General features: G+C 45.4%; 1 protein-coding gene across 2 annotated transcripts in view; it reads left to right on the top strand.

Moving 5' to 3' along the window:
- PCNT (pericentrin) overlaps positions 1 to 25,161 on the top strand; it is a 271,822-nt gene that overhangs the window by 99,871 nt on the left and 146,790 nt on the right. For both annotated transcript variants that reach the window (XM_045032451.1, XM_045032450.1), the window contains exons 15-21: positions 9,177 to 9,441; positions 9,747 to 9,834; positions 10,571 to 10,787; positions 12,393 to 12,631; positions 13,668 to 14,143; positions 14,838 to 15,414; positions 17,089 to 17,322. In XM_045032451.1, the coding sequence (XP_044888386.1) occupies positions 9,177 to 9,441; positions 9,747 to 9,834; positions 10,571 to 10,787; positions 12,393 to 12,631; positions 13,668 to 14,143; positions 14,838 to 15,414; positions 17,089 to 17,322 (2,096 nt within the window). The remainder of the gene's footprint in view (positions 1 to 9,176; positions 9,442 to 9,746; positions 9,835 to 10,570; positions 10,788 to 12,392; positions 12,632 to 13,667; positions 14,144 to 14,837; positions 15,415 to 17,088; positions 17,323 to 25,161) is intronic.

The following is a 25,161-nucleotide window of genomic DNA, read 5'->3' as shown; positions in this document are numbered from 1 at the left end:
GAACAAAGGCAAAGGTTAGATTAGTTCTGAAGCTGAAATAGGGTTTCATAGTAGATTTGAATTGAGGTGGACACGGATTCTGGAATTGTATCTTAAAATTAAAGGGATTCATTAGTATTCAGGTGGTCATTTTAATGCTTAGTCCTTTCATCCCTAGAAGATCCACTGGGAGGGAGGAAGAATGCCCCCACAATCCCTTTGTTCTCCCCTTCTTGCAAACTGTATGTTCCTAGCAAGGGATCCTCTCACCTGCTCATCCCTTACAGGGCTCTCTCTTCTCCTGCTGATGTTTGAGGTGAGCAGAAGTGAGTGTCCTCTCCTTCTGCAGACCTCGTGGGGGAAATGTCCAATCTCCTTGCTCTCCAAGGTCACAAGTTAAGGGTGTTTTTGGTTTTTTTTAAAAGGGAAATTTCCAGACAAAATTCTTTATGCTAGAATTAATGTTGCCAGTGTCAGCCTGTGATTTTAAGTGTATATTAGCTTTTCAAGAATGTTTGGGTTTTGAAAAATAATTAACCTCCAAAACCAACAAGCAGAAGAGCAAACATTTAAAAGCCAGGAAAGTGAGTTTAAATTTGTAGTTCTCAAACAAGATACTAACTCATAAAAATTACAACAAAAACATTTATTCTGTCCCAGTATATTTTGCAATGCAGCATATAATGTAGCCATAAGTAAGGTTACGTTTTTGTCACGGGTATTTTTAGTAAAAGTCATGGACAGGTCACGGGCTGTAAACAAAATTTCATGGCCCATGTCCTGTTTATGACTTTTACTATATACCCCTGACTAAAACTGGATGTGTGTGTGCGCCGTGGGTGCTCGGGGAAGCGGCCTCGAGGGGGTGCCGTGGGTGTTTGGGTGGGGAGGGTTTGTGGGGCTGGGGAAGCGGTGCCCTCCAGCTCTAGTTCCATGTGCTGCCCCAACCTCCGGATCTGTAGCTCTCATTGGCTGGGAACCTCGGCCAATGGGAGCTGCGGGGGCGGTGCCTGCAGGTGGAGGCAGCATGTGGAGCTAGGAGCTGAGGCAGGGGAGTTCCTGTCAGCCTTCCGGGGAGCCCCCCTGCCCCCAAGTAAGCACTGCCCCGCACCCCAATCCACAGCCCTGAGCCCGCACCCCAGCAGCAGCTGGTGCGACTGGCCCAGGGGCTGCCTGAGCTGCTCAGGCGGCTCCCAGGCCAGCCGCATGGGCTGCTGCAGAAGTCACGGAGGTCTTGGAAAGTCATAAGTATTGCATGCTTTTTAAAAAAAAAAGTTGGTCTTATGGAAATGTCTGAAGGCAGCTATGCTGAAATGTAAGTGTAAGGTAGAGAAAGCAGAGAGTGGAGTGATGGTAAAATCTGCCATTGATAGCATTCATTTTATAGTCAGTGTACTATAGACATCTCCTGAATGAGAATTGTCTTAAAAGAAAAGTTTTGTTAACTTAGAGCTTAACGTACATGTTCTACAGCTGTATGCATCATTAATTTTATAAATGGATTGTTCAGAGAGCTGGTGCCTTTTGATTAGATGGTGTGTGACATGGCCACACTTGTATGTGCACAAAGTGTTGTACAATTGATGTAAGAATGAAAAAGACCTCAGAAGACTGTGCTTTTGCCATTAGTTGTATTAGCATGCAGCTTTATTGGGATTATGCAGTTTAGATGTTAGTTCACTTGCGATGTCTCTACTTGGCATAGTTAAGGATATGTCATTGTCTTTTGTCTGGAAATGTAATTGTATATATTCAAATTAGTGTAGCTGTCCAGTCTGCTTTTGGAACCTAGATTCCATAATATCTGGTGGTAACAGGTTGCACAGGCTAATTATGTGGTGTTGGTTTTTTTTTTTTAAATCATTTTATCAGATTTGAGTTTGTGGGTTTTTGACTATGTGGGGTCCTCCTTGTTCTTGAATTACCAAGGTAAATAAGAAAGGGTGCCTGACTTCTGTGCTCTTCATTATTTTCTGTAGCTCTGTCATATTTGCTGTCTAAACTAAGTGGTCCTAACCCTATCAAACATTAATATCTTTTCATGCTCCTATTGACCCATGATGCATCCCACTACTAATCTGTCCTTTGTTTTCTACCTCTTCACCAGTTCCTAATCTATCAGAGCCACTAGTGAGGGACTTCAGCAAAGCCCTTTTGAAAGTTCATGTATACAGAAACCTATGAGTCTCCTTCATCTACTATTCTCTTGGCTTCCTACAAGAACTGTAATTGATTGAAGACAGTTATCCTTTATAGGTGTTATCTCATCATTCTAGGTGACAAGAATCCTGACCACTCTGTACTCAACAAAGCCATGGCATTCTAACATTCTTCTTCGAGTGATTGCTCCTATGCATTCCAATGTAGGTGTGTGCGCCGCGCGTGCACGGCTTCTCCGGAACATTTTTACCCTAGCAACTCCGGCGGGCCGGCTGGCGCTCCCTGGAGTGGCGCCGCCATGGCGCTGGTTATATACCCCAGCCGGCCCGTCCGCTCCTCAGTTCCTTCTTACCGCCCGTGACAGCCAGTTGGAACAGTGGAGTGTCCCTTACCTCCACAGCCCTAGCGTTACTCCATCTCTTGTTGTATATAGTTTGTTAGTTAGTTTAATAGTTGTATAGTATAGTTAGATAGGTATAGTAGTGTGAATAGGGAATTAGAGGGGTTAGCCCCTCTTCTTCCGCACCCGGTGCGGGCTTATGCCCGGGGCACCGGGATTCAAGCCCTGCGCGGCTTGCCAGCGGCACATGCCGGTGAGTGACCCGCACGACTCGTGCCTTCGCTGCCTGGGGGAGGGGCACAGAACAGACAAGTGCCCAATCTGCGTGGCCTTCAAGCCCCGGACGAGAAAGGAGCGGGACTCGCGCCTTAAGCAGTTGCTAATGGAGGCTTCCCTCCAGCCTCCGGCGCCAAGTCCATCGGCGCCGAAGCCCTCCTCGGCAGGCAGCGCACCGGCAGCACCGAGCCGCACCGGGGCCGAGCCTCCTCGGCACCCGGCACCGAAGTCCCGGCACCGTTCCCTCTCCCCAGGACAGAAGCACAAGGTGCCGAAGGCGGTCTCTTCCAAACATCCGCAGAGACTGCTAGCCCAGCCGCCTCCGACACAAACGGTACAGGCTGAGGTAGTGCACAAGCAGTGCACGGCGCCGTCGACTCCGGCGCCGCAAGGCCCGTCGAGTCCGGCACCACCCGGCTCCCCGGTACCCGCCGAGGAGGAGCTGCGTATCCCGTCCACGCCTGAGGCGTTTGCGACGGCGAGGGAGCTGATCGAGCTCGCGGAGGCTCCAAGCCCCCGGCCCCCGGCTCCGCCGGTGCGGGCATTCAAGTCTGTGGGCAAACCGATGATGATGCGGCCTCCTTCCCCGGACAAGCAAGACGGACGCTCCAGGATTCGGTCTCGGTCCCGGTCCCACTCTCGGAGGCGGTCCCGATCCGGAGGTCGTCCAGCTTCGCGGCGCCACTCCCCATATCGGCACCGGTCGCAGTCCCGGCACCGCTCGCATTCGCGGCGCCGGTCGTACTCCCGGCAACGGTCCCGGTCACCGAGTTACCGGCACCGCAGGAGGTCCGGCTCCAGTGGCCGCTTTCGGCACCGAGTCTCCCGAAGCCGCTCCCGACGACGCCGATTGCCGTCGAGGTCGAGCTCCCGGCGCCGCCGGTCCAACTCACGGCACCGTCGGTCCAGCTCCCGGCACCGTCGATCCAACTCCCGGTGCCGCTCCGCACGCAGGTCCCGCTCTCCGCTTAGGTCACGTGATGACCGCCGCCGACCTTCGACGCCTGCTACACATCTGACGCAGGTTTCGGTTGGGCATTCGGGACCCGCCTCGGCTCCTCCCTGGTCCTCGCATGAACCCTCCATCGCTTCCCCTGAGGGCAGCGCAGTGGACTTCAGGGCGCCGTCTCAGGGTCGGGACCCTGGACCTCAACACTGGGGGTATTGGGTCCCTTGGGCCCAACACGAGCAAGGTCCTCCCCTACAACTGAGGCAGACGCCTACGGGCCGTTCAGCGCCGGAGGCGATGGTTAGCAAGCGCCCCCCGTCTCCACAGGGACGGCCTGGCTCGCCACCAGGCCCGGCACCGGGGCCGGAGCCCGTGGCTTCTGACCGCCCAAGAGCGGACCAGGCATCCGAGGAGGTGCTGCCGGGCCGCTCCTCATCGTCCTCGCCTGACGAGGCGGTGGCAGGGGCATCAACATCTGAACCCCCGCCTATTGACCTGAAGGCGCATCAGGACCTTCTCCGCCGTGTGGCGAAGTCCATGAACCTGCCTGTTGAGGAGGTCACGGAGGACGATGACCCTATTACGGACGTTGTGGGTTCTGACGCCCCAGTGCGTGTGGCATTACCCTTTGTCCGCACTATCCAGCGGAACAATACAACAATCTGGCAGTCGCCCTCCTCAGTCCCCCCCACGGCGCGAGGGGTAGAGAGAAAATACTCTGTCCCACCCAGGGGGTACGAGTACTTCTATGTTCACCCCTCCCCGGACTCTCTAGTAGTCCAGTCGGTGAATGACCGGGAGAGGCATGGCCAGCCGGCCGCCGCAGCGAAATCAAAGGAGTCGCGGCGCATGGACCTCTTGGGCCGAAAAGTTTATTCGGCGGGTGGCCTGGAGCTCCGCATAGCAAACCAGATGGCGCTCCTGTCCCGGTACACTTTCAACATCGTCGGGTGCCTGGGCAAATTTTCTGAGCTGACGCCACAAGACTCCCGCCGGGAATTCTCGGCGCTCCTGGAAGAGGGCAAGACGGCCTCCAGGACCCTAATTCGGGCAGCCTTGGACTCCGCTGATTCAGGAGCCAGAACAATGGCGTCCGGAATAACAATGCGGCGTATTGCCTGGCTGCAATCCTCCACCTTGGCGCCGGAGGTTCAATACACCCTCCAGGACCTCCCCTTTGAGACACAGGGTCTTTTTTCAGAAAAGACAGACGCGAAAATTCAGACCCTGAAGGATGGGAGGGTTGCTATTCGTACTTTGGGAATGCATACGCCGGCCACCCAGAGGCGATCGTTCCGGCAACAACCCTACCGACCCTTCCCACAGGCCAGGTCTCGGCCGTTTAATAATCGGCGAGCGGTCCCCTTCCGCCGCAGACCATCAGGGGGTCGGCGTAACCAGGCCCAAAACTCCTCCAAGGCCCATCAAGGCCCAAAGCCGGCCTTTTGATGGGACGCCCGAGGACGGCCCACCACTCTCCCCCCCGGATCCATCCCTTTTGTTTTCAAGTCGCCTTTCCCGCTTCCTCCAGGCGTGGCGTTCTATAACATCGGACAGCTGGGTCCTCAACACCGTCCAGCAGGGCTACCGCCTGCAGTTTATTTCGCCCCCTCCCTCCCACCCTCCTTCCCCGTCCCTCTTCAGGGACCCCTCTCACGAGCAAGTCCTCTTGCAAGAGGTCCAGACTCTGTTGAGCGTGGGTGCTATAGAGGAGGTGCCCCGCAGCAGGCAGGGCAGGGGATTCTATTCCAGATACTTTCTCATCCCCAAGGCGAAAGGAGGTCTTCGTCCCATCTTGGACCTCCGGCAGCTCAACAGACACCTGTGCAAGCTCAAGTTTCGCATGGTGACCCTGGGGACCATCATCCCTTCCTTGGATCCGGGAGACTGGTTTGCCGCCCTCGACATGAAGGATGCATACTTTCATGTGGCAATTTACACCCCCCCCCACAGACGCTACCTGCGCTTCGTAGTCAACGAGGCGCACTACCAGTTTGCGGTTCTGCCCTTCGGCCTCTCCACCGCACCGAGGGTGTTCACCAAGGTTATGGCAGTCGTCGCCGCAGCCCTCCGCCGTCGTCGGATCCATGTGTACCCGTATCTCGACGACTGGCTGATTCGCGGCCGCTCCCAAGGGCTGGTAGCGGCTCAGGTGACCGAGATTCTGCATCTGTTCCGGTCTCTAGGCCTGCTTATCAACACCGAGAAGTCCAGCCTAACTCCAGCACAAAGTGTGGAGTTCATAGGAGCAGTGCTCGACTCCAATTTAGCCAGAGCCTGCCTCCCTCGTCTTTGGCACGAGACGATAGTCTCGCTCATACAGGCCCTACAGGCCTTCCCTTCAACGACGGTGAGATCCTGCCTACGCCTGCTGGGGCACATGGCGGCGTGCACGTTCGTGACCGCGAACGCAAGGCTGCGGCTTCGCCCGTTCCAGATGTGGCTGTCATCGGTGTACCGCCCCCACCGCGACAGCATGGACATGGTGGTTACGGTGACGAAGCCCACTCTCCAGTCGCTCACCTGGTGGCTAAATCCGGAGGTTGTCTGCGCAGGGGTTCCGTTCCGCCCTCCTCGCCCGTCGGTCACCCTGACCACAGACGCCTCGGCACTCGGCTGGGGTGCTCACATAGGCGACCGGCACACCCAGGGTCTCTGGTCGGCCCAGGAACACTCCCTCCACATCAACGTCTGGGAGTTGAGAGCAATCCGCTTGGCGTGTCTCGCCTTTCGAGCCCACCTGCAGCACCGCTCTGTAGCGGTGTACACGGACAACACTACAGCAATGTTTTACGTAAACAAGCAGGGCGGAGCCCGATCCTCCCCGCTCTGCAGAGAAGCGATGCTCCTATGTGACCTTTGCGTGACCCACTCGATTCGCCTCGAAGCGTTTTTTCTGCCGGGGGTGCAGAACACGCTAGCAGACCATCTCAGCAGGTCGTTCGCCTCCCACGAGTGGTCCCTTCGCCCGGATGTGGCTTATACAATCTTCCGGAGGTGGGGGTTTCCCCAGATAGACCTGTTCGCCTCCAAGGTCAACAGGAAGTGCACCAAGTTCTGCTCGTACTAGGGTCGAGCTCCGGGCTCCCTCTCGGACGCGTTCCTCCTGATGTGGGCAGGTCCGCTCCTCTACGCGTTTCCCCCGTTTCCACTCGTACATCGCGTGTTACTCAAGCTTCGGAGGGACAGGGCCCGCGTAATACTCGTCGCTCCGGCCTGGCCAAGGCAGCACTGGTACACCCTGCTGCTCGAGCTGTCAGTTCGGGATCCCATTCCCCTTCCGTTGTGGCCGGACCTCATCACTCAGGACCTCGGCAGGCTTTGTCACCCGAACCTGCAGTCGCTGCATCTTACAGCTTGGTTCCTGAGTGGTTGACCGACGCAGAAAGGGGTTGTTCGTCGGCGGTGCAACAAGTCCTGCTCGAAAGTAGAAAGCCTTCCACGCGCTCTACCTACCTCGCGAAGTGGAAACGCTTCGCGCTCTGGTGCGACCAGCGAGGTCTTAACCCATTCTCGGTCCCTATCTCAACCATCCTTGACTACCTCTAGTATCTGAAAGGTCAAGGTCTGGCAATCTCTTCCTTGAAGGTGCACCTGGCGGCTTTGTCGGCCTTTCGGCCCGCCATCGGAGGTCGGTCCGTCTTCTCCCACCCGATGGTTGCCCGCTTCCTTAAAGGTCTAGACCGTCTGTACCCGCCGGTAGTCCTCCTGCCCCGACCTGGGATTTGAACCTGGTGCTGGCCCAGATGATGAGACCGCCCTTCGAGCCCCTGGCTACGTGCTCTCTGCTTTATCTCACCTGGAAGACGGCTTTCCTCGTGGCAATTACATCCGCCAGACGAGTCTCTGAACTCCGCGCCCTGACGGCCGGGCCCCCGTATACTGTCTTCCATGCGGATAAGGTGCAGCTTCGACCACACCCGGCCTTCCTCCCCAAGGTGGTGTCGGCCTTCCACCTCAACCAAGAGATCTTCCTCCCGGTCTTCTTCCCGAAGCCGCACGCCTCACTTCGTGAGCAGCAGCTCCACACCCTGGACGTCCACAGGGCTCTCGCTTTCTACATCGACCGGACAAAGCCCTTCCGGCGTTCGACCCAGCTGTTTGTGGCAATCGCTGATCGCATGAAAGGCGAGCCAGTATCCTCGCAGCGCATTTCATCCTGGGTGACGTCATGTATACGGACGTGCTACGAGCTTGCTCGCGTCCCCCCATGCCGCCTCACCGCTCATTCCACCAGAGCGCACGCTTCTTCGGCCGCCTTCCTGGCCCATGTCCCCATCCAGGACATCTGTAGGGCGGCCACCTGGTCTTCGGTACACACCTTCGCTTCCCACTACGCGTTGGTGCAGCAGTCTTGAGACGATGCAGCCTTTGGCTCAGCGGTCCTGCACTCAGCCACGTCTCACTCCGACCCCACCGCCTAGGTAAGGCTTGGGAATCACCTATATTGGAATGCATAGGAGCAATCACTCGAAGAAGAAAAGACGGTTACTCACCGTAGTAACTGTTGTTCTTCGAGATGTGTTGCTCCTATCCATTCCAGACCCGCCCTCCTTCCCCACTGTCGGAATAGCCGGCAAGAAGGAACTGAGGAGCGGACGGGCCGGCTGGGGTATATAACCAGCGCCATGGCGGCGCCACTCCAGGGGGTGCCAGCCAGCCCACCGGAGTTGCTAGGGTAAAAATGTTCCGGAGAAGCCGTGCACGCGCGGCGCGCACACCTACATTGGAATGGATAGGAGCAACACATCTCGAAGAACACCAGTTACTACGGTGAGTAACCGTCTTTTTTTACGTGATGGGGATTAGTCCACACTTGGCCAATTTATCAGCAAAGCAAGTCCTTTGACAAGATTACATTTACATTTAATTGTTAGATTTACATTTTTCAAAGTAGTTTGTGCTAGGAAGTCTGTTTCTGGGGTAAATCAATGTAGTTCAAAGCAGCTACAGTAATTTGTCTTACTCCTGCTTCATGGGAGCACTAGAAGGTGCAGGGTTCAACCCCCATTGCAGGGCTCTGCATCATCATCATCATCATCATCCCTAGCTGTTATATAGTGCTTTACATCAGTAGATCAAAACATGCTTTACAAAGGAGATCAGTATCATAATCCCCATTTTACAGATTCTCAGTCCTGAATGATGTTGCTAGACCAGGCCTAAGTGTGGGGTAAATGGGGTCGTGGCTATGTTTTCTCTGCTCTCTCACCCCTTAATTTGTACTCAGTTTAAGGTGTAGCAAGACCTGCTCTGCTAACCCTCCCAAAAAATGTTGAGGCATTGGCATTATGTCTTTGAAGGCATGACTCTTTCTGACGCAGCCTGTTGGGTTCTGTGCTTTTCTCCCCACCCAAAATACGGTTCATCTTCATAGGATCTGTGATTGAGTCCAAAGTGTTTGTGGTTTTTTTTGTTTTTGTGTAAAAACAAGGTTAAAGGTATTGGGTTTTTTTTCCATCTTCTTCCCAGAGTTAAAAGAACAGCTTCTGGCTCGCACATCACATGTGGATGAAATAGAACGTTTAAAGCAAGACTTTGAACAGCAGCGGCAGCAAAGAAGAAGCGAACATGAAACTGAATTGGAACAACTGAGAATTTATTTTGAAGAGAAACTAGGGGCAGCTGAAGAAAACTACAGAGAAGAATTAACTCTGCTGCATCAGAGGCTACAAGAATTAAAGGAATACTCTTTGTTGGAGTCAGAGATTAGTCAAGATCAGCCTTTAGATATCAGGTGATGACTGTTATTTTCTTTAATCTCATCTCTGACAAAACACACTCAACTTTCCTTTCCTAGAAAAGACTTTAGGCTATGTGTGTGTATTTGGATTGGTGGTGGGAGGTCAGAAACTCCAGGGTGAATGTTAGTAATGGATGCAGACAGGTTCTTGTTGAAATGGTTATTCAGGAGTATTTGACTAGATGCTGGTCTGTATGTACGTATACTCTGATATCTTAAGAATCAAGAAATTCTTCTAATTCTACATTTTATAAAGTGAGTGTTCAAGTTAATTTTCTAAATCCCTTTTCTCTGTTCAGCTCCTCGGTCACACTTTTAGAAGAGGCAAGTGAAAAAGAGAGAAGGGATACACTTAACCAACTAACTCAGCAACTGGAGCAGCACAAGGTGAAGTGTCAATTTCAACAAAAATGATAGTGCACGTTTAAAAATCTGCACAAAAACATGACAGTTGCTTGACACCTGTTAGCATGGTTTTAATAGCAGATGCTATACTGAGGTCTTGTATTACTATTGTATTGTTGTTTTTACCAAGTATACTATAAGGTGTTGTCTTACAAAACTATACAACTTGACAAAATAAGTGAACAAAGGATGTTTTTGATGCATTTTTTGCTTTTTTGTGACTTGCTGCTTTAGAGATAAGTGTTTCAAGAGTTGCCATGGCGCTTGGGAAGTCCTTTCCCCTATGTGGCCCCTGGCTGAGTGCAACAACGGGGTCCTGGTCCAAGAGTAGGGCTTCTAGGTGCTGTGCTAATACAAATGATATTATAAGCACTCTCCTTCCCCTATGTTAGTGTCAAAACACTTGACAAGCTCCCTACTCAGGTGCCTACAGGCATTTCCCGCTCTCCTAGATCCTCTGGCAGCTCCTGGAGCTCTACTTTACCTTGCGGTAGCATGGCTGTGTAAGCAGAGTTAGGCCTTCTGGGGATCCTTCTACTCCCAGAGTTGAGGAGGTAGAGGTGGGTGTAGAAGCAAGAATGTTCTGAGGAGGCAGACTGGTAAGTGAACTTGTATGTTTACAATATGCTATGTGCACTTACTGTCATATTAATTTTTTAGCCTAATTATCTGAAGGATAAAGGTATCCGTCTCTGTTCTGAATGTGTGTGTTCTGCAGGAAGAACTTACTTGTTTGCGACTGCAATTGGAGGAAAAACACAGACATGAACTAGACTCCTTAAGATCTTCCCTCGCACTCCAATATAAGGAGGACCTGATGAAGATGAAGATGGATCTCTCAGACAGATATATTTCAGAAATTGAGGAATTAAAAAAGAAACATTGTCTAGATCTTGAACAACTCCGTGCCAAGCTTTCAGAAGAGCACATCAAAGGTCAGATGTACTTGCAGGTTCATGTGTAAAATGGAAAGCTTCTTGGATTGTCAAAACCTTTTTTTTTATCTTTAGGCTTTAAAGGATTATTTGAAGGAATATGAAAATTCGAAATTAGTTTGGAATTACATAAACGAAATCTAGCACTTTAAACTTGTTAATAATGGTACTGAGAATTCATTTGTTTTTATGATTCTTTTGAACATCTTTATCTTCATTTTCATGAATATTCCTGCTGTAGAGTCCTAAATATGAGTTTCTAGAATATAATGAACTACAGCTGAGGAACGATCACCACAGGGGTGTCTCATGTATGTAACTTGCCATATTTGATCCTTAGAAGGGCCCTGTCAAGTTGTTGCACTTCTTCTTTCTGAAAATTTCTCTACTTTAGTGTTACAAGAAACACCTAGACCACTAGCAGACAGAGACTGGAGGGAAAAAATCTAGTTCCATATCTCTTCACTTTTTGATTTTTATGGCTTTAATAGCACTTAGTGTACAGTAGAGTTCACTGTTTTCCTTGCATATTCCATTGGTAAGTTTCTTCGTTGGTCCAGATAATTCACGCAGCTTTGTGGGAGAGAGAATTATATTAAAAGTCAGGAAAATATTACTTTAAAAATTGGCCAGAGAGCTCAAGCTAAAGAAATAATCCCCTGCTAAAAACCCAAATCTTTTGCTACTTTACTACTGTTGTATAAGTAAGTTTAACGAAGGAATGTTCTGTATGGGCGTAAGCAACGTTTTATGCAATTTCTTACCACTGTCCCTTTTTTCCTGGAAGAAACATGCTGCTTCTAACCTATTTATACTAAAATAGTGCAAAGCAATTTCAAGAGGTTTTTATATATATTTTACATGTGCCATGGAGGTGTGGGGAGGAGATAGTGGTAGTTCTTATATGTATTTCCTCTCTCAGAGGGTATATGTGAGAGCAAAGCTTTTTGGACTTGGCATCCATACTCTGAAAGATAGCCATGTTCTACTGTGAGTAGAGTTGGTTGAATACTATCAGTCAGGTGTTATTTAATTTGCTATTTATAAAATCATTTATAAAAAGTGTACTATATTTCTGTTATTCAACAATCTCTAATGTGAGATACTGGACAAACTGTTCAAATTAAAAATTCATTATCCTGCTAATTTTTGGCAAAGCTGCTTTTTTGCTATTTTAGGGGAGGTTGTGTTTATAAATATTGTTTGTTGTTTACTGAGGATATGCTTGAGCTGAGAGAATATTTCATCTTCAGAAAATCTGCCACCTCACTCTCCACTAGGCTCTGAAAAAGTTATGACTTGTTCCTTCTACCATTTATATTTGAGATGCTGATAGGCTTCATAGGTGGTGATAATGTATAGTAGAATAAAAGGTAGTTCATAGATGATTATTGAAGTTCATGGATTCTAGTGCCAGAAGGGACCATTATAAGAAATGTAAGTGGGAACATTTTATTAAGTACTTCTTGGTAGACTTGAAATGGAGAGAGCCATTGATGTGTTTACTATTTTACTGTTGTGACCGAGTTTCATTTTTTTACTTTTATGAATGATCAAGACCCATTAAAACAAACTGCAAAATGTTTTTTTCCACCGTCAATCCAGAAATTACCAAGCTGCGTCTACAGAGTGCTCAAGATGCAGCACGCCAGGTTGAAGCAGAGGTTGCTGAACGAGTATGTGTGCTGGAGAATGAGCACAAAGCTAAACTCTCCCTCCTTCAGTCCGAGAAACAGCACATTGCAGAACTGCAAGGAGAAATACAACACTTAGAGAGAGAGATTACTAAATTCAAAGACATTGGTGTCCAGCATGAGACCCAGCTGAAAGAGGAGATGGAAAAGGTAGTACGTATTCGTTTGTTTTTTGTATTTAATATGACATAACTATGTCAAATACAACATCTGCCAGGCGTAAAGCAAAATTAATGGGAATAGTGACTGGAACGATACTTACAATCTGAACTTTCTTGTCTGTAGTGGGTTTTAGTATTAATGAGAGTTGCATAGCTAAAACCTTGTAATGTTCTGATGAGTTGGGTCTGCAAATGGGTGATGCATATGTAAAGGTTGAAGTTGAGCAGTTTCATAGGAACTTAAATCACCCCTATTCTTCAACCTTTGCCCACATTTGAAATTACATTAATACCATTTCAGATTTATTTATTTTTTGTGCCCTAACCTGCAGAAAGATTAGGATCTAAAGTGTATGCTATGCTTGTTTCCCCTTGTGACTGACATAATGGCAAGTATAGGGAATGAGAGGAGGAGGAGGATCTTAGACAAATGTTGAAAGACTTAAATTCAAGCTTTAGGCATGTGACGTGAAAATGTTTTTTTGGAATTTAGTCATTATTTAAATCTTCCTTTACTACTCTTTTGGTATTCTTAATAGTGCTTTCACTTAAATAAGGCATCAACAAATTGACACCTAAATCTTGTTTTTCGCTTTGCAAGCTGACCCGAGCACAAGATTTGAGTATTTAGATGGTTCTTAGAAGATGGTAAAATGTTAATTTTTTGTGTGTGGTGGCCCACCTTTTCATGCAGCGTGTCCTGTGGGCCACCTTTTTTCTCTTCTTGTTCACCAGTCACTGTCACACAGATCTCCTCCTCCTATTCACAGTTCTATAACATTCCTGCAATTGCTTATGTAGAAAAGTAAAATGTTTAATGCATTTTAGCTGTCTTTTAATGTCATTTAGCTGCTGAAAATATGGTGGTAAACCTAGGACCTTATGACCAGTCGAATCTCTGAAGACCACAGTGGTCCACAGAGATTCCACCTGTAGGAGTTTAAATGGCTAGTAAGAGTATTTTATTCTGAACATTTCCAGTTGATATGGTCTCACCTCTTTATCTATTTTTGCAATGTTCATAGATAAAATGTAGACTTGTTGATGATCACAAGAACGAATTAAAAAGAGCTAGAGAAGAGGTCCAGCAAATGGAACAAGTGCACAAAGAAAAGGAGGAGGAATGGAAGTGTGAAAGAGAGGACCTGAGGATCAAAGTTGAAGAGAAGTTATCAAGGTTACGTACAGAACTTGAAGACAAGGCAGAGTGTGAGAAGCAAACTTTGCAAAAGAAGTTTGAACTTCGTGAAGCTGAAATGAATCAGCTTCAGGATCAGCAGGCTGCCAGAATTGTAGAACTGGAGAAGTCCCTAAAGGAGCAGCAGAACAGTTTGCAACAGCTAGAGGATAGCTTGGCAAGTATGCAGACTACACAGAAAGCTCAGGCGCAGTATGATAGTGAACTGCAAGCTGCCAAGACACTCATGGAAAAAGATTTGGAAAAAGCCACATTTGAGCTTCAAGAGGAATGTGCAGCTAAACTTATGGAAGCACAGAACAAGTATGTAATTAATTGGTTTTTACTGTTCTTGATTTAAAACCTCATAAGAAATGGCAATTAATAATTTTGCCACTTGGTGGCACCAAAATTATCTAAATATAACAACATGCATTATTTTAGCAAGGAGTGGTAGTGTTATCCATGAAGTCTCACTGCTAGATTTGACTTCATATAAATACACACTAAGACCAGCAGTTATTAAAAAATAATCACTACAGTATTACATATAGAAACAAATGAGAACTTCAGTTTTGTACTTCTAATCTGCTAGTAAGGGAAACATCCAGCCCTGCCTCCCTCAGTTGCTTTCTGTTCAGTTCACACTAAACGGAAGCTCCGAATGTGTTTACAAAGCAGGTACCACAGACTTCCCCACACTGCCCTGTTAATATACCTTCATTGTGAGTTAAAGGGAATAATGTCTGTGCGTGCACATTAAATGCTTATCTTTGTGGATGCTGCCATCTATGTTAATGATTTTTGTAATATGGGCACTTGTCTACTAAGCAATAACCTGAGATGACCATCTCACTTTACATAGGCCATTGTACTGCTCTAAGATAATTCCTTTGTGTTGCTATGGATAAAATGGGTAAAAATGTGATGATCAGATTTAACAATTTTTGCCTAGTTTTTATTCTTTGGATCTTATCAATGGTTGTTTGACAACATTCTTAATTTTCTTGGAAATTAGATTTATGGAGGAACACAAAGTTATGACTCAAAAATTCACTACAGAGCAAGAGCTTCTCCTCCAAGAGTTGAAAGGGAAGCATGCTGATGAGCTAGAACTCCAAAGTCAACAGCTACAGGAGAAGCATAAGGAACAGATTTTATCCCTCACAGCTGAGCTGCAGACAAAGCACCAAGCTGAAATTGAGACACTTAAATCTACATTACAAAGCAAACAGCAGGCTCAGCTTGAAGCTCATATAGCTGAGCTGCAGGCAAAGCATCAAGCACAAATTGATGAATTGGAAGCTAAACACTTGTCAAATCTGGATTCTTTGGAGTCTTCGTACCTGTCTGAAATTCAGATTATACGAGATGAGCACAAACAGGCTGTTGAGGAGCTACAGATGCATTTCACAGAGCAGCTGCATGAGAAGGATAAGGCAAATCAAGCAATTTTGACTCAGGAACTGGAAAGGCTGAAATTAAAACATTCCGAAGAGCTGCAACTTTCACAAGACAATCTGAAAATTGAGTTAGCTACTATTCATATTGAAAAACTCAAAGCCATGGCTGCTGAACTGGAAGAAGCTCATAAGGTGAGTTGGGGGAAAACATGACTGTAAGATGATCCTCTTTGGTTTTGAGTTTAGATTGATTTCAAATGAAAGACTGTTGGTTTTGAAGCTTATTTTCCATAGTTGTTTCGTTCTGTTTGCGAAATGCTCTATTGATTGAGCAGCTACTGCTTTACTCCTTTGTCATAGTTTTCTTAATTGTTAAGAACAAAGGCAAAAGGAGAGAAATTATAAGCATATACATATTTAAATATGATCATTATGAAAGCTTAGATTCTGAGTTGAATGGAAATACAAAGTTTTTGTTCTTTGTTACTTTCACTGCATGCAGAAATGTTTGAAATCTACAGGGCTTGGAAATGAGAGAGTAGTTCATATGTTTTCCTCAACAGTTTTATTACTTCCCATAGGAAATCATTTTGGAGAAGTGCAATCACTTACTTTGTATAAAGTATTTTTAAATAAGAATTTCAAAAGAAGTTTTGCATGAACCCTTCTAGAATGGACAGCTTCCTACAGTTTTTTGCTTTTCCTTATGAAACAAAATTTTTATATTTTGAAAATGGGTTCAACCACAGTGCAATAAGGAAGAGCTGGTAATTCTTAAGAACAGTCTAGTAGTAAAGTTAGTTCTTGATCGTTACTGACATTCTTCCTTAGTGGTACATCACACAAAAATGTTCTAAACTGCAAGCTCAGAACATCATTTATTCCTTGGGACCCTGATGAGTAAACTGGCTGAGGGGAAGCATAAAAGATGGCAGTTATAGGACAGTAACTCTTTAGCTTCAATCCTAGCGTGTGACAATACTGCATCTTTATCTAGCTAAGTTATAAATTTTAATGTGTATAGATAGTACAACCTGGCACTCCAAAAACCTTCCATTTTGTAGCTAACGTCATCCTCATTAATTAGTGCTTAGCAACTTGTTAAATGTAAAAGTAGTCTTAATAGATTCTGAGGTTTCAGCAATATCATAGTAAACCTACGATCCTGCTAAATCACATTTTGCATAATATTAGAAACTTGAACAGAACTTAGGAAGTCTTGAAATATGTTACGCTTCCAGTACATTGAAATAACATCGTCTAAGGGTGTTTGAGAGTGCTTTAGCTTCTTGGTATGTATCATGAGTCCCAGAAGTAGGGTAGTGGCTTGTTGCTAGGATATAAAGTCCCAGCAGATGCTGTTGAATATTTTCCTTCCCTTGAGTAAGGACACAAAGGGCATCCTTTTGTACTGATTTATTTAGAGCCTAAATTTGTAAGCCTACTTGATTATACTGAAGATAAGCACAAAAGTTGCCACTCCTTGTCCCTGATTCAAGAAGGCATCCCTTTTCAGGTCAACACTTAAAAATCGGTGCTAAAGTTCCACTGAAGGCTCATGCTTAAGTGCTCCTGATTGTAATGAATTTGATGTTGGGGGTGTTGTGGTGATGAGAGCTATATGTAGGAAGGAACAAGAAGGCCTATAGGGATGTAATTTCTTATTACTAGTAAGTTTTTTACAAAATAAATTCAAAGGTAAGTGAAGTGTATGCTTAGTCAGGGTCCAGGAGACGCTAGTGGTAAATATTGACTTATGTGGTTTGGAAATTCACTGGGCAGGGGGTAACTTTAATACTGCAGCATACAATTCATGAATTGGATATAATGGGGATGTTTGCTATTTTAAAATGAATAATATTATAGGAAGATTTGAACACCGCTCTTCAAAATCAAAGATGTATGTTGGAAGAAGAAAATCATAAGGCTCTGGATGTATTGCGTGAAGAAGTATTGCATATGGAGGAACATCATAAAAAAGCACTAAAAGAGCTCCAAGAGCTCCATGTGGCAGAAGTTCAAAAACAGAAAGAAGAATACTCCTGGCAGCTGCAGGAAGAGCTAGAGAAGCTAAAAGCACAGCATGAACATGAAGAGAAGGTAAGGACAGTTCAAATAGCTTATCTTCTAAAATAGAACACATTCAATTTCATTACCTTGAAAATAAAAATCACCAGTTGTGGAGCTGGATACTACTTGATTTGATGCACTGGTGTAAGTAAAGAAACAAAACAACTTTGAGACATTTAAACCTACCTCTAGCCTAAAGTACATTAAAATTATAACTCACTTCAATATATTGGCAAACAAAATCAACAACAAAAGACACACATATACAGGCATGATAAGCGAAGCTAAATAAATTGATCAGAGCTTCATTTTCCTTACAGGTTTTGTTTTTAACTGAAAGATTTTAAACGTCCATTGTTATTTAATATGTGCACCTAATACTGACTTATTTTAATGTTGCATTATCTATTTAAGGGAAGGGAAATATTGTCTTGAAGTTCAATGTGAGAATAAGTGAACTATTTTGAGCAGCACTGATTTTTTAAGTGATGCTTAGGCTTCTAAGTAGCTGTCACTTTCGAAAATGAGATTAAAGTTCTTACCTTCTTTCCTTAGAGCTTTGCCCAATTCTTTTGTTGCTAGTGTATGTACAGAAGGAAGCAAACGTCAGCAAGCTTCTTGAATGAAGTCCAAGAAACATTTTTAATTACACTTCTTGGCTAGTGTTAGTGGTGGTGTGGTTTTTTTTTTTTTGAGTTACTGCTGAAGTACGATAGAAACTAGCTTTTTCTTACTTCAGCCGTGTACCACAGAGGTTATAGTGAGGCCTCAAATGACTAAGATTTCATTATTGCAGTATATACTGCAAAAAGAATGAAACACATTTACAAGTGTGCTCTGCAGAGTCACAAATTATTAAAATTGAACTTCATCTAAATACATCTGACAAAATAAATGAACAAAATACATCTCTTTTAAAGTTTTAAACTTTATTCTTTGAGCACTGGTCCCTATATGTATTCCACTGTAGGTATTCATGCGCTTTATGTGCCTGAGACTGGAAGTTTCTTGCTGGCAATGGTGGTCCACGTCTGTGCGCTTGCTCTCCTCATGTTCTCCACTGAAAGTATAAGGGGTGGTGTGGACTGGCAGCATTTCCAGTTCTTTGCACCCTGGTCCCATGGATTTGGGTCCATCTAAGTCTCATGGCTCTGACCAGAAGGCGTGTAAGAGCAGGAGTACTTCAGTACCGGCCTCAACATCTGTGGTATCTGCTCCAGTACTGGCCAGGGTTAGGCAGCGGAACCCGAAGGACAGAGAACTGTCAGTACCAACCAAGAATAGTCAGCAAGACCTCAGCATATTGTCTGAACTGCCAAGATCTCATAAAGAACCATCGATCACATCGGCTCCCGTGGTGCCCTAAAGGGATACACACTTATATCACTCTGGAGGATATTTTTCGTCCTTTCGGATCCATAATCTCCCATAATGATGGAACCAGCTCCCAGCAGAAAGATTTTGACCCCAACAGCTGAAAGGGACTACTAAAGGGGAAGTTTGTCCCTTATCTTGTCCACCAGTTGTCGCATCCCCACTCAGTAAGAACCACCGAGGCTGTCTATGGAAATGCACCTGATGTTTTCACTTCAGGGGAATCGAATGTGTCTAAAGGGCCAACATCACCTCAACTGAGAGGTCAGCCCAGAGGGGGGATTGAGAATCTGCTGGGTCACATCCCAGCCTCATAAATTGGAACATTCTCCTCAGGACCAGTGGCACCCAGTGTCTTGGAGGCCTCCACAGCCTACTTTTGTCGCCTGATTTGGGGAGGGTTAGTAGGGACAGTGGAATTTATCCACTTAATTTAGTTTTATTTAATACCTAATTTTCTAATTAATTAAGAATGTTAGTAATAATTAATAGGTATTAATTATATGGGTATGGCTCGCCAATATGTGTGATCAGAAGATAAAAGTTCGTCTTGAATCAGGCTTCACAGAATTTAATACAAGGAGATTGGGGTATAACAGGAATTTACACTGAGACAAAGTTTAGTCAAACAAGACCTTTTATTTAAAACCAATAAAACAAGAAGTAAATGTAAAATGTTAAAAGCAGTTTGATTACAAAGTTACAAAATATCACAGTTCTTTAAGAGATATGATATGATATGATATCTAATGCACTTTGCAGCAAATAGTACTAGAGTGAATTTCACACCTCTGCTAGAGGAAGTATAGTTATAAAGAAACTGGTTATGAATTAAACCCTTCTTAGCATAGATGCTTTAGAGGTGAAGTAGAAATTAAGAATTATTTCATACTTACAGCTGTGAAAGGACAGAACACTACGACTTATCATTAGTTGACAGCTTTCGTAGGTGTAGGCAGGGTGAGGCGATGAGAATAGAAGGATGGGTGTATCGCCTGCTCTAATGGTGGATTATCACACCTTTTATAGGGAGAAATCCTTCCTCTTATGCCCAAATTTGTCTTTCCCCATGGAAAGGTGAGGGTACCTGTTTTCATTGGCTGACCTTTTGTGTGCGTACTAATGACAGCTATATAGTAGCTTGCGGGTGTATGTGTTACATTTGTGGTCAAAAATACCCTCCTTTTTACCCTAACTAGGTGAAAGGTTAGTAAACATTCAAAAAGTCGCTAGACATTTGCGTAGGTTTGTCTCCTATTATTACTTTTCCGAGTAAGGGTCTTAAAGGTTGCTTTCAGCGTCACAGAGGAAATAGGCCAGGATGTCTGGTCTAGAAGTTTCTAGGTATCATTACAGCTTATTGCAAATTCTATTAATCTATGCAGCCTACACACTTTTATCAAAAAGACATTTTATACAGACCAACAGATTAATCCTCAGGGCTACACGCCCCCCTTTGACGGGGTGGATTACATAAAGAAACCCCGTCACCTAGGACTTAATATCTGTGGGGCCCTTTTTAGTTTCATACCTGGGCAAATTTTGGTATGTATCCGGAATGGGCACCATGTATATATATTCATCTTTATCCCCAGATGGTGCTCGTCTGTGCATTTGTTTAGGTGATTGTCTGGGTGTCTGTCTAGGTCTCTGCCTAGTTTTTGGCTTGGGTTTGTTGCGTTTATACAGCATATAACCTAACATAAGGAAATTAATCACAATCCCAATTCCTTGGATAATTATCCATACTTCTAATCCGAATTTTTCTTTAGAAGTTGTTGCAGGCTCATTCCCTTCATTCATTAATTGGGTAATAACTTGTTGGGCTTCATCCATATTGTTAGTAATTTGAATGAGGTGAGTCTCTTTACGAGTCATTAAGGATTTCAGTTGCAACCCTAATGGTGGAATATAAGCCAGAAAAGTAGGTATACTTTGAATAGTTAAATTCTGGTAATCAGGGTTAGACTGAATAATGGTAATGTTCTCAAAAATAGGAATAGGGGAAATAACTTGATTTCCTATTACCGTGGGTTGCTTTGGGGTAAAACAGAAATTTGGCTCTGTGACAGGACACTCCAAGGGACCATACTGGTACCTCTTTTGGTTGGTAACCACGCAAAATTGGTTCCTTCCAGCATAGGTCACCCTCTCCATCGGAGTCTTCCATGTGGTCAGCCTCACCAGGCATGACGATGATGAATTCTGTGCTTTCTCTCCCTGTAGTCCACACAAAACAGTGTCTGTTTCAAACACATTACACCTACAGATATACTGGGGTCCTTTTTCAGAACAACAGGCCATCTGTGGTACCTTCCAAGTCTGAGTTGGAGTGTGATAGACTACCAGGGGAGGTGCATTAACGCGTTCCCTGTAGATGTCATCTTCGAGGTGACCTATAGAATGGATAGCAGCCAATTGCCTGTACACATCTCTGTCTGGGTCAAACACTGGTAACGAGACCGTGAATGAGACATACAAAGACCATGCCATCATACAATCTTTTGTAAGAGAACAACTGTCTCGGTTGGGGTGAGGTGTCACAGATCCTATCTCTCTCATAGCACCCACTGACAAATGCTGGCATGCATCCAAACAAGTGGATCTTTCCTTTTCCAGCTTTTGAAAACATTTAGGACAATACCAACTCATTAGTTGTTCATCCTTAATTAAGTCAGGGACTTCTCCTAATTTTAAGGATCGCAATGCATCAGTAATTGTGCTTACAACATATTCCCCATATGCAGAACATATAATTTCTTTCCCCAAATGCTGATCTCTTTTCTGATCATTGTTTAAAGCAATTAACTGGTTAATTTTCTGTTGAGTTTCATTAAACAATTGGGTTATATCATGCATATTATAAACAGTAAATCGTTCTTCCTGTGCCAATCCCTTTATTCCCTGTAACATTGGATTGACTACTCGGTTAGCTTCCTCTTTTAACACATAATCTATATGCTTGCGGATTTTTCCAATATCCGCTTGGTTCCAAATTGACATTCCTGCACCAAATAGTCCTGTTAGGGATCCTAAACCTCCAAGGAGATTTAAGCTACGTTTTCTCCTAAGAGTTGGTGACTTAGGGACTTTATCATCCTTCAACAGAACAATATCCCGCACTCGTTGCTGATAGGCTACAATCCTATCCACAAGTCGTACTGAGGAAAAGGAAGCTACTTTGGTATGCTGACAATAGCTAAATTCTCCCAAGTACCAATTAGACAAATTTAGTACTACAGGAATATGCATAAATTGAACTTGATTAATTATTTTCCCCATCATGGGTGTTGTGGTAAGACCACTAACAGGTCCTGGGTTTAACACTGGACAATTTACATCATTTGTTCTTGACTGATCAACATCATAGTCAATAACTGGGTCCTGAACTTTAAGTTCAAATGTCATATTCTGGACATATTTTTTGTTTCCTGTTTTGGTTTGAAAGGTAGCTATGATGAGCACCTCATATCGCCCTTGATCCTCATATTCAAGCTTATACAAGGTTAAACTTCCCCCTGTTATCAAATTATTACAGCTAGCTTTATTTTTCCAAGTTCCATAAGCTATACCATGTTTTAGGGAAGTTGAATTTATAAACGTCTTGCAACCACCCCCCTTTGAATTCTCATCCAAGGGCCACATCTTTTTCCAACCACTAGAGGGTAGTGCAGTTACTTCCACCAATTGATATTCAAAAGTAACATCCTCCCCCCGAATTCCCTTAACCTGTTGAATCGGGTTGTTGACCAGTTCTGGATTAAGTATAATAGTCCGTTCTTTCTTTGTTGGTATGTTCTGTTGCTTGGGCTCAGACAACTGAGTGCGATCCGGTCGTCTGGTTTCCTGGGGTTGCAATAGTTCGGTTTCAGACTTAAGATTTTGGCATAGTCCTACCCTTAGAGCAACAATAAGCTGCCCTTACTTGAGGTCCATGGGACTTGTACGTATGGGTATCATGACTGTATGTCGTCCTACCGGGAGTCTCATCACCCTTCTTCTCCAAGAGATCACCTAGAGGTTCTCCCAGAGCCTGTGGAAAAGGGAGGAAAAGGAACTGGAACCGTTGGTACTACTGGTGCTGACAGGGTATCATCCTCATCTCTTGAGGAGTCAGTTGATCCAGCATCACTGTTTCTACTGGATTATCACAATTTCAATTTCTTCGAGGTGACCTATAGTATATAGTGATTTCTAGTATATTCACTAGAATCAAACCTCTGTCGATTTACTTCTGATACACAAAAAGGCGTCCCTTTTACAGAAAACAACAGGATAAATACCCCTTAACCACCGGTTTAAGCACTATATATCATAAAAGTCCCAAGTAAATAGAGGGAGCGGGGATACTCTCTTCTCTCTTCTCTCAATGGCTTATAGCAGATCGAGAGGTCTTTCCCCTCTGTCGGGACCTGCCAAATATTGGGGGAATACTAAGGCAGACGGATCAGAGGTGCAGTCCGGAAGAGTTAATGGGACTAAGATAAGGTATCTTTGAACTATTCAAGTTCTGACTGATTGCGGCCTTTCTGGCGGCTATGAATACCATCTTGTCCGCAAACTTGCCAGTTTTCCCAAGGGCGTGAACGATCGACTCATGACACTGCATCTTCCACTACCGAGAGGAAAGCGAGTTATACTAATCAGCGCTTATGCACCCACAATGACGAATCCAGATGAAGTAAAGGACAAGTTTTATGAAGATCTTGATGCCCTACTTTCATCTGTGAAGCACACCGACAGGCTGATTCTACTTGGCGATTTTAACGCGAGAGTAGGATCCGATCACTCTGCCTGGGATGGCGTCATTGGAAAAAATGGAATCGGCAAATGCAACAGCAATGGCCTACTACTATTGAAGACATGTGCGGCTCATGATCTGATCATCACCAATACCATCTTCCGCCTGCCCACTCGCAAAAAGACGTCCTGGATGCACCCACGCTCCAAGCACTGGCATCTCATTGATTATGTCATCGTACGGAGGAAAGACAGACAGGATGTAAGGGTGACCAAGGCCATGCCGAGTGCTGACTGTTGGACTGATCATAGACTTATCTCTAAATTAAGCCTTTACATCAAGCCAAAGATTCGTCCACAGGGAAACAAAGCTGTGATGAAAAAGATCAACGTCAGTAAACTGAGGAACCCCAACACAGAAGCTTCACTAGTAGAAGATCTTGGCAACCAACTCTCAGAGCTGCAATTAGAGGAAAATGTTGAGAGGAACTGGGAACGCTTCTGAAATATTGTGCACTTTTCTGCACTGAAGGTTCTTGGACCCTCACATAGGAAACAGCAGGACTGGTTTGATGAAAACGACGAAGAGATCAAGGCTTTACTTGCTGAAAAGCACCGCCTTCACCGTGCTCATCAGAATGACCCGTTGTCAACAGCTAAGAAAAATGCCTTTAACAACATTTGCAGGACCGTACAGAGCAAGCTTCGCAAGATGCAGGACTCCTGGTTGAGTGCCAAAGCGGATGAAATCCAGAAGTTTGCTGATAGAAATGATGCCAAACGGTTCTACGAAGCCCTTAGATCCTTGTACGGACCTCGGCCTTCAGGGAGTTTCCCTCTCCTGGACTTAGATGGTGTAACTCTCATTACGGAGAAGACTCTGATTCTACAGTGTTGGGCTGAGCATTTCCAATCCGTACTGAACCGCCCATCTTCCATCAATAACGAGGCGATTGACAGAATGCCCCAGGCGGATATCAACTATAGCCTGGACGTTCCACCATCAGAGACTGAAACCCTACAGGCCATCAGCCAGCTGTCCAGTGGCAAGGCCTCAGGATCTGATGCGATTCCAGCGGAAATCTCTAAGGATGGTGGTGCAATGCTTGTTGACAAACTCACTCAGCTGTTCCAGTCCTTCTGGAATCAAGGGTCCATTCCTCAGGAATTGAAAGACGCATCCATCGTACACCTCTATAAGAGGAAAGGAAATCGAAAAGTTTGCGATAATCATAGAGGAATATCACTGCTTTCTAGCGCAGGTAAGATCCTTGCACGAGTGTTGCTGAATCGCCTGATTGACCACCTGGAACAGGGTCTACTACCCGAGACACAGTGTGGCTTCCGCAAAGAGCGTGGCACTGTGGACATGATCTTCGCAGTCCGACAGCTCCAAGAGAAGTGTCAAGAGCAGAATCGCGAATTGTACACCATCTTCGTGGATCTTACTAAGGCTTTTGACACTGTCAGTCGCGAAGGTCTGTGGCACATCATGTCAAAGTTTGGGTGCCCTGACAGATTTATCCTGATGGTACGTCAGTTCCACGACGGCATGACGGCTCGTGTTCTGGACGACGGAGAAGCTTCAGAGGCCTTTCCCGTCACAAACGGCGTCAAGCAAGGGTGTGTGTTGGCACCGACCCTGTTCAGCATAATGTTTTCAGCTATGCTGTCAGACGCCTTTCAGAACAGTTCCTTGGGAATCAGCCTGAGATACAGGACTGATGGGAAACTGGTCAACCTGCGAAGACTCCA

This window comes from Mauremys mutica, chromosome 10 (genome assembly GCF_020497125.1).
Source record: "Mauremys mutica isolate MM-2020 ecotype Southern chromosome 10, ASM2049712v1, whole genome shotgun sequence".
In the NCBI taxonomy this organism is placed as follows: Eukaryota; Metazoa; Chordata; order Testudines; family Geoemydidae; genus Mauremys; species Mauremys mutica.
Note: the sequence above shows the minus strand (reverse complement) of the source record. Positions and strands in the feature narration are given on the sequence as shown.